General features: G+C 37.6%; 1 protein-coding gene and 1 long non-coding RNA gene across 3 annotated transcripts in view; one reads left to right on the top strand and one right to left on the bottom strand.

Moving 5' to 3' along the window:
- Positions 1 to 1,672, bottom strand: LOC148728417 (male abnormal protein mab-31-like). Its single transcript, XM_088762479.1, has 3 exons — positions 1,509 to 1,672; positions 1,016 to 1,307; positions 1 to 450 (listed from the first exon to the last, which is right to left on the bottom strand). The coding sequence occupies exons 1-3, from the start codon at positions 1,670 to 1,672 to the stop codon at positions 1 to 3; spliced, it is 906 nt and encodes a 301-aa protein (XP_088618605.1).
- A 7,638-nt stretch (positions 1,673 to 9,310) lies between these two features.
- Positions 9,311 to 9,779, top strand: part of LOC148728418 (uncharacterized) — a 6,005-nt gene continuing 5,536 nt past the window's right edge. Inside the window, exons 1-2 of one of the 2 annotated variants that reach the window (XR_015988595.1) lie at positions 9,311 to 9,470; positions 9,556 to 9,659. This is a non-coding gene — a long non-coding RNA (uncharacterized LOC148728418). The remainder of the gene's footprint in view (positions 9,471 to 9,555; positions 9,660 to 9,779) is intronic. The other variant, XR_015988594.1, reaches the window with a different exon arrangement.

A 9,779-nucleotide genomic window follows, 5' to 3' on the forward strand; every position in this document is an offset into this window, starting at 1 on the left:
TTATAAGGTATAGTACGTTGGTACTATTGCCAGAAAATTTTCGAAAACGGCTTCCAGCCCGCGCCAATCTCGCCACATGTGTTCGTCAAGGAAATCCTGGATGTCCCCTTGGCGGATTCCTTTCTCCCTCTTTACGTGGTACTTGACGCGCGCCCACGCCGACTCTGCCTCTTGCGTATGTACGCCAGTAACGGGATCAACGAAGTTGTTCTGATGGACAACTATTCTGTGCATGTTCACGTTAGGAACGTACAGATGAAGGTTCCTGTACGCAGCCCAGTCGTCAGTGTGCACTACTCTCCCAAGCAGGAGGACCCTTTGAAGAATATTGGACAATGTTCGGCGGTCTCTTCTCCTCACAACTTGAAAGTAGCCCCGACAAGGACTGTGTTCCGTAGAGATCAAGCCAAACACCCACACTTCATCGCTGGCCCTGCGACCTCTTTGATACTATAACGATTAAATTTTTTAAAACGGAGATTTACATTGGCACTCATGCTTGTCAAAATAACGATTAACTTTGATTTGATGCTTGCGAAATAAAGCACTCTCCTGGCATATAAACCCTCCTTACCAGATTTAATGGCGGGTGTTAGGCGTTTTTGTATTATGGGCACGGTAGCCAGAAAAACGGACAATTCTTCAACCTAGCTGTGCTCGCGAGCATATGTATAACTTGCAGCAGGAAAAAATGCTTGCGGATCAAACCCTTTTAATATTTCGTGGTAAAATAATTTTTCCGTACGGAGAGTTGGATGTGTGTGATACTTGGCGGCAATTCTAAAGACTACTCTGATTCTGGGATGTTCTAAGCTAGTAGAGGCGGGCGTATTACAGGGGGGCAATCTTAAAAGGGGGCGTAACCTCTGTCAAACCATAAGCAGATAAATAAATGAGACTTGGCGAGCCCGGAAATTGATGGATTTCCTTTAAAAGTTGTCAAGAATTTGCTACAAAACTAAGTTTTCAAACAGAGGCCTCCGTTTGAAATGAAAATGACAGTGCACTTTCTCACCTTCGATTTGTGCTCGAATTGACTTTCGTCACACTTGACCACGTACACACGCCCGCCAAATGGGGTGACTGGTCTATCTTCTATATCTGTCTTACAAATGAAGCGGAGCGTGGCAAACACACGTCCAACGGTGTTTTCCGTCAATCCAACCATGGAAGAAACTCTAGAGCGCAACTCGCGCTGACTCCACAGATAGATCACGATTAGGAGTTTTTTCAGAGGAATCCGGGGAAACTCGGCGAAAAAACTGCCTTCTCTCAGAAACTTTTTGCCTCTACAGCCTTTGCATCTCCTTATAAAGAAAAATATTTATAGACAAGGATTGATTGTTAGTCATTTTGCTTAAATTTGGAAAAGGGAAAGCAGGGGTCTAACTCATTAAGATTCCGATTTATGATGATCACTTATTTCAATGCTAAACTACCTAGTAGTATGTCAGTGATAGAAAGTAGGTATTTAAAAAAAGTTTAGTATTGGTACTGTCCATTCTTACCACACATATCCATCTACGTGGTCTAGATTTCTCTCTACTAATTCCATTTCTCTATTGCATGGCACGCATCTCAGAGGACTAGCTATCAAGTTCTGCCGCTGTAGCCAAGTTATTACATTGAGGACTGGATCATCAGTAAGCCTGTTAATGTCCATGAGATTCATCTTGATGCTCTTCGGATGCTTGATTTGCTGTATTTTACCACTTATTTTGTGACTGCTAAGAAACCGCTACTGCTGCGAAAATGAGAGGCGGAGCTGCAGCCCCTTGTTTTGTCGTTCTTTGAAATAAAATTTTCGCACTTTTTTTGTGGCCTTTTCACAATAACCATAGAAATTCTCATGCCCTCATTGGTCGAGAGTCATTTTCAATCTTCGCCACGAAGGCTAAACCATTTCTCTCGTGAAACAAATGCACATTTCTGAAATATGGACACTGACGAGTGTCCGAGTTCCAAGATTGGCATACTCGGAGAAATTTTTTAAGAGGAACTTGTCGAAGTGAAAGAAGTACGTGGCGAAAGAAAATTTTCAGTAAAAAAGTGCCGGTTCTCGGTTCGCGAGGAGGAAAGAGGGCGACCTTGTGAAAATACTTAGAGATGCCGAAGTGAAGGGCACAAAAATAAAAATGAAGTGGGTGATAACAAAATTCAGGGTAAAATATTCAATCAATTCACTACTTAACACGAGGTGGTGAGTCTCATCGCCTCTTTGGTTACACTGTCAACAACACACACTTGAAAAAAGCAACGATCGATCATGTCACGTGAGGGTGATTTTTGGAAAACCTTGGCGCATTAACTGTACCTAAGAGATAATAATCTATTTCTACATAGATTGTGCTCAAAATATAGGTTTAGAGCACATATCAAGCGCGGAAACGTCAACGTTCATGGAAAACTTAAATTTATGCGAATTTCTTGAATATTTATCAACTACTAATAATAATAACAACAATGATAATAATAATAATAATATAATAATAAACTTTATCTATATAGCGTCTATATCACTAATTGCTCTAGTATCACAAAATGTATCTAAAACACTGAAAAATCTAACAGCTACATTATATAAACATGGAAATTAAACAGAAATAATATATTTACAAATCAAAATAGCTTGGCGAATTAAATATGTCTTTTTTGAAAGAATTCAAGGAATCGGCCTTTCTTAAAGATGCGGGTATGCTGTTCCATAATTTAGGTCCTGGAGAAACTTATTCGAACAAGAACGCAAAGAGTAGGAGCTGGTAAAAAAGCAGATAAAATTGGATATATTTCTTGGTGAAACTCCAAGGGCCTCTAAGGATATCAGTTTTTGTAACTGTAGGAATTACCCTAGCTAAATAAAAGTATCTACCACTACTAGATTACTACAGTTAAGAAAATCCTTCCCTCCGAAAGCAATGAACCATCTCCAAAACTCAAAGTCGACGGTCAAGTAATAACTGAAAAGAGCTCAATCGCAAATTATTTCAACAATACATTCGTAAATACAGCTGTCAACCTTTGCAAATCGTTTGTAAATGCTGCATCGAAACTCTCGTGAAGTATATCTTTAACAGAAGCTACGAACGCTACTTTTCTGTTTACGGATAGTTCTGAAACTGCTGTTCAGTCGGAAGGCCGACGACTTAAATCAGGCAAAGCAGTGGGCTTAGATAACATTCCACCAAGACTTCTAAAGGACGCTTCTGCAATAGTCACAAAACCTATTAACAGTAATAATTAATGCTTTACTGTCTCAGAGCAAAGTTCCTGACGACTGGCTTTTGTGGACTCGCGTAAGGCATGCAACACAATAGATCATTTTATTTTGTTGAGGAAACTGCGCTATTTTGGAAACAAAAGCAAAGAACTGAACCGATTTGAAAACTATCTGTCTGGCCGCGCCCAAGTTGTTAGCAATGCCAGACTTCGGGATAATTTTCAAAGACGGGCATCAAAAATTGTTTCAAAATCTAAGGATAGTGGTCAAGCTTTAATGGATCTTAAATGGCCTTACAGTAAATGTTATTACAGTCGAGAAGAGACGAACATACTTTTAAACTGGTTAATATATGTATTTCTGGTAATTGTCCTCTAAACCCAACCCAAACCCTAATAATACCAGAACAAGACAGGGAAATTTGCTTTATTTGCCTCGGATTAGAACTTAAACAGCCAAGCAATCTTTTTTTATCATGGATATGTTGTTTATAATAGTCACGTTAATTAGAATTTTCTGTAATATTATATTGAATAAGACTTTTTATTATTTTATATTTATTTTTGGACCCTATTCACCAGGGCTCCTATTGATAGCAGAGCTTTAAGTTCTGATGGGACTACCCTGATGTTGGGATTTCTATTTATCTTTATTTTTATCTATTAAAATGGGAGTTATATGTTCAAACTTCTTTGTAAATGTTACAATGCGCGCTGCCCTATTTTGCACTAGCTGTAGGAGGTTTAAGAGAACTTTAGGTAATCCATATAAAATAGCAGTAGAGAGAGTAGTCCAAGTTAGTGGTCACAAAAGGATGAATAATTGCTTAAGCAGATTCACGATCCAAATATGTACTGATCTTACTGATATCAGTTAGATGGAAATGAAATTCTTCGAAAATATTTTTAATGTGGTCTTCCATTTCAGCACTGGGATCGAGTATCAGTCCAAGATTACAAACAGAAGAGGAGGATTGAATAGTTTCACCCCCAACAAGAACCAATTCCAATTTCGCCCATGTCAGTGCGAACAGCTCTGTCTAAGTTCCAAGCTATTTTTCATGACTGTTGTTAAAAGTTATTGTAATGAACGAAAACTAAAGTTTTATTTTAACGTTGATATAAAAGTATCAAACATTTATGTGGCGAATTTTGAGATTTAGGTAGCCGGACAATTTTTTAGAAAGTTTTCGGCATTTCAATGAGGGACTTTCCGGCAATTTTACTAACCCAATCGAGACAGGCTTAGTTTGTCCAACAACAACCTTTATTTATGTGTCAAATCTAAAATAGCAGTTATACAACCACTAACTGGGGACACTAAATACTACCTAAAAATTTGAGAAATTTAAAAATAAAACAATATATATGTACAATTTAAAATCTAACCTAAGTCTTACATAAAAGGCAGTTTTCACATTTACTATCAGTCAATTTAGAAACAAGGTCTATTCTACGTATGTTACATTTAAAAGATGATATGGATGTCAGTTCTCTTACATTTCTTGGTACAATTGCCCATATTTTGGGTCCCATATATCTAAGCGAATGTTTTCCAAAAGTGACAGTATTAAATCTAGGTATACCAAAATCATTATTACGCAGTGTGTACCTAAGTTGTGGAATTTGAAAAAGGCTACATATGTAATTAGGAGATAAATTGTTCTTTACCTTATACATAAGAATGGCTATATCCTGTAGTACCATTTACCAAGTGTGATCACAAGGAGCTACATCTTTTCGTTTATTACAAAGTGCGATGGTCTGTTCTTACCACCTAGTTCCACACTCCCCCTGTTGGGGCAAAGCATTGATAGGTGTATCAACAGTAGCTGTATATTTCATGAATAACAATTGTGCTGCAAGATAAAAATTTACAGCAATGATGAACATGACTGAAAACTGCAAACTATATCTGTTATCAGCAAATGAAACAGTTTTATGATTGTCATAGTGCCAGAAATGTTTTTTTGACATTATCAATTTTGTTAATTAAGAAACTAAACGTTTTCACATCTGCCTGTGGTGCGTCACTTTATTTCACTTAATATAAAATGATTGTAAAGAATTACTTTCCGAAAACATAGCTATATTAGAACTATTGCTGCAATGACCACAATGTAAATGTAAATACATTTTGTATATGTAAACACATTACCCTTTTCTTTGAGGAAAAAGAATCCTGCAGAGAAATCAGGAGGGAAAAAATATCCTGCAGAGCATTTAGAATGGAAAAATATCCTGCCCAGCAGATTGCTAGAAAAAAAATTTTTCATGACCAGAAATCACCCCCCCCCCCCCTCCCCCGAAAAGTTAAATGGTCGGCCGCTTACTTCAATTCAAGAGCCTGGAAAGAAAGCCATTGGTAGCACACGAAAGTCGTTTCTGTTTGCATTTTTTCGATTATCACCTAGCAGTTTTTGCGTTTCCATCGCCGAAATAGTCCAAGAATTACGAAAATAGTTATAATTATTTTTTTATTTCATGCGCGAGATCAATGCAGGCAATCCCAACCGAGCAAGATAGGCTCATCTTGCCCGCTCCGGTAGCCAATCAGAACACAAGGTTCACTTCATCTTGCCCACTAGCGCTGCAGGCGATGTAATAGTCTGTTACAACAAAGTGCAATAGCATTTTCATTACAAAGTGTGACAAGTGTGATTATAAATTGCGAGAAGTGTTATTACAAAGTGCGACAGATATAGCAAAGTGTGACAATTGTTGCAAAATTGCGACAAAACACCCCTTCAAACACCTTTTTCACGATCCTATGAAGCTGAATAATTTGACATTTGGCCATACCATCCGAGAATCAATTGTGTTCTAAAATGTTGAAAGTTGAATAGAGACTCGAATTAAAGAGCCAGGTGAATAAGGAATGCACCAAAATTGAGGGAGGACCGTATATTCCATCCGATGATGGAAAAAAAAAATGTTGATACGTGAAGGATTGAACTTATAAAAATTCTCATCGGAAACAACTGACGGTGTATCATAATTCATTAAAATATGAAGACTATCAATCGTATGTTCTCGTTTGAAAGTGGCAAATTTTATATGATGTGCATCCTTAAAAGGAGCTTGTTTCTCGACCCCTCCTTGATCAAAAATGCATTCAATAATGTGGATCACAATAATTATTATCCAAACTGATTGCAGTTTTATTTTATTAAACGGCCCATTTAAAGGTAATTGTTCACAATGGAACGTCTATATGTGATCCCAATGGATCCAGATAGCCGTCAAAGTGAGAAAAATATTAATTAGCAATTATGAGATGTAAGTTTTCAAATGTCATGTCATTTACCGGTGAGTACATTTAAAGGGCTTCGACTCTTTAATTTTTAATTTATTTCGACCGTTTTTGTTGATAAAGTACTCAAGCAGCAATGTCGAGGGACAGGACAAGACGATCAAGAAGTATGAAACGTTCTTTCATATTGCTACGCTACTGCGATCAGCTGGAGGTACCGCGTCCCAACATCCAGCGGGTGTTGGAAAGTAGTGGAAGAGTCACCCAGCTGGTATTTCCGAACGACTCCAGTACAGCTAATCTGTAAGAGATCGTATTGAATGGTTTCAGGCAGCATCTAAATAGTAGGGAGGCGTCGAAGTAAAGCTGACAAATAGTTAAAAGGAAGTAACAGATTTCTGGCCTATAAATATGCATTGTATAGCGGTTAACCGTTTTTATTTTTAGATTGCTCTTTTATCGAACTGTCAGTGGTTCTAACCTGTTGACCCTGGCTGGCACATGGGATGATATGTGCGGGGATACAATGAAGGCAATGTTCAAAAGCCGCTGTAGAGTGTTCATGCGATTAGATCGAGGTAAGATAACTCTTAACAAAAAGGGCAAGTAATCTTCATAGCTAGAAAAGGCCCCAGGGAAAAAAAAACATTTGCATAACGACAAGACATGTCTAAGCCGCAACAGCAGTCCCGATAAACTTTTAACGAGGATTACTGGAAAATTCGAATCAAGTTTTCCGACATAATTTTGACAAGTATGCTGAAGTTTGGAGATTGAGCACGTTGCGGTACCTCATGCTTCAACCCGCGAGAGGATGACAAGCGAGCGACGATGCGCAAGGGGCGGGGTCTGGCCCGAGTTGAATCGAGTCTTGACTCGTGCACGGTACAAGTGCTGAAGAGATCTTTTACTTACAACGTAGAAAATACATTTTTACAGTGTATTCAGAAAAGCTCGTTTATTCACAGGACTGAAGAACAACCATGTCTAGTAGAATTATGGTTACGAATACCTGTCTCATTCAAGGAGTACTCATGTTACTCTGCACCATATTTAACTATGTCTGCACTCGGCTCAACTACACATCAGAGAGTGTCTTTTAAATTTAATGAATAACGTCGTCGTTCTCTCTTTTTCAGATAGCACGAATCAATATCAGGATGGCGAAGTAGGGATTATTAATTAATGAAAAGATCAATATCATATTTGAGCATTAAAGGTTTTTCGAAGACGATCGAGCATCCGCCATATACCGATAATTGTAGAACTTTCCTTGCCTCCTTGCCAAGGACGTGATTGAAATTCATTCCTTGCTTAATTGATTGTGATTTTCTGATAGTGATTGCAGTTTCCATGAAAAGATGATCTTAAGTGATTTATGATGTGCTGAACCTGCACTCGGCTAAACTACATCATTCAGTTTCTTTTAAATTCATAACTTAATAACGTCGTTCTCTCTTTTTCAGATAACACGAATCAAGATCAAGATGGTGCAGCAGGTGATTATTAACGAAAAGTTCATATCATATTTAAGCATTAAAGGTTTTTCTTAGACGATCGAGCACCCGCCAATTACCGGTAATTGGAGAACATTCCTTACCGATTGAAATTCGTTCTTAGCTTAATTGACTGTGATGTTATCATTAGTAATTGCAGTTTCTGTGAAAAGATGATGTTGAGTAACCTAGAATACTTTCCAAGAGAATCACTTTCTTTCAACCCGATCGTTCTTTTCTTTAATGTTTGATACAACAGGGCAATCAACATCAGGAACTGGAAATGTTGGAATAGGGGTAGCGAGAGCCCCCAACGAGGTGGTTGTGGTAGACCCTCCAGAAGGTACATTGCATTATGTGTTATGATTAATAACTTCTAGGATAGTCAGAAATGAAACTTGATTTGGTACCAATAAATGGGGCTGTAACGCAAATATGTCAACTGGTGTTTAGATGAGAGTATACAAACACGGAAAAACTTGTGTTAATATTTAATTTAGGTGGACCCTAAAATAGCCATCCATATATTATTTGATTTCAAATAATTTTTATGGCCACTGCCTCCTATGGAGGTGAAGCCATAATGTTGACTTGGTTGAGTGAGTGAGTGAGTGAGTGTGACTGTAGAATTCGAAAGGATATAATCATTAATTTATTATTATGAATATGACTATTTGTTACCATCTATGGGTACTCAAAAAGATGTGGGATGTAATAGTAGTAGCCATATCCAGTCTTAACTGCCTATTTTTTTTACTTTAGATGAAAACGCAAGTGATGAGGAACTTGGTAGACCTATCTTTACTTCATCACCAATAGTACATTAAGTACCCATTGTACCAGGTACATGTAGGTATACTTTCCACACTTTTTCTGTCTGGAGAAGTAAGGTGTAGGTTAGCATTGCTCTTGCAGCTTTAATGAACTTGTTTTCCTTTTTTTTTTTTCCTTTCAATTAGGTGACCAAAAAAGAGCAGAGATGTTTGTTGAAACCCTATATGGTAAAGATGAAGGAAGTTCAATATGTAATTATTTCTGGAGTTGAGTTACAAACGGGATGGGCATAATTATATTGCACAAAGAGATATTAAGAATGCAATACCCACTTGCAAAGACCATGAGAGTTGTAATAACTTCAAAGACAAAACTTATACCTGAAACTAGTCAATTCATGCTGTTTATAGTCTTTGTAATCATTCACCCTAAGTTCTCAATTTCCTAGAGTCAGTAGTCACATGCTGTCCTATGGCAATGGATGGCCACATTTTGGCTGTACAGGCAGTAGAAGGTAATAGTGTAATCCAATAATTATATACAAATTTTAAAGGTCAAATATTGGCTTGTCAATCCTAGTTCAAATTATATTTCAAATGATAGGTTTTGAACGTGAATATTGTAAAATAATGTAATAGAAGAAATGGGGATTAAGTTAAAAAAAGACGTGTAATGTTTTTCAGTAGGAACAGTGGAAGAGGAGGTGGATCATCTGGTTGGTGCAGAAGCGAGTAAGTAAAGACTTGAAATGAATCATCTTAATCTGGTCCTGCAAAGAAGTTATGTGCTCAATTGATTCTACATTCTTATTGTTAGACCCAAGATGTGGACCAGCCTATGATTTACAGCTTCTAAGAAAACTAATGGTAGCACATGATGTGCCCCCAGTGCTACCACTCCTGTGCATAAATGCACGAGAAGTAAGTGTGTGAAGGTTTGTAGGGATGATTTTAGATAAGAGTTGCATACAAAGTCTCTTCAGGTTATGATGGACAAGTCACAGTTGGCCTAGTCATAAGCATGTGAAACTTCAGATTGTG

This window comes from Stylophora pistillata, chromosome 6 (genome assembly GCF_964205215.1).
Source record: "Stylophora pistillata chromosome 6, jaStyPist1.2, whole genome shotgun sequence".
NCBI classification, from domain to species: Eukaryota; Metazoa; Cnidaria; class Anthozoa; order Scleractinia; family Pocilloporidae; genus Stylophora; species Stylophora pistillata.

Bases quoted from the DNA above. Each gene is read 5' to 3' on its own strand.
- LOC148728417 (XM_088762479.1), bottom strand. From the start codon at position 1,672: ATGAATCTCATGGACATTAACAGGCTTACTGATGATCCAGTCCTCAAT. The intron at 1,308-1,508 runs GTAAGAATGGAC...TTTCTTTATAAG, and splicing joins CACGTAGATGGATATGTGTG to GAGATGCAAAGGCTGTAGAG. The intron at 451-1,015 runs GTGAGAAAGTGC...TAATCGTTATAG, and splicing joins AATTCGAGCACAAATCGAAG to TATCAAAGAGGTCGCAGGGC.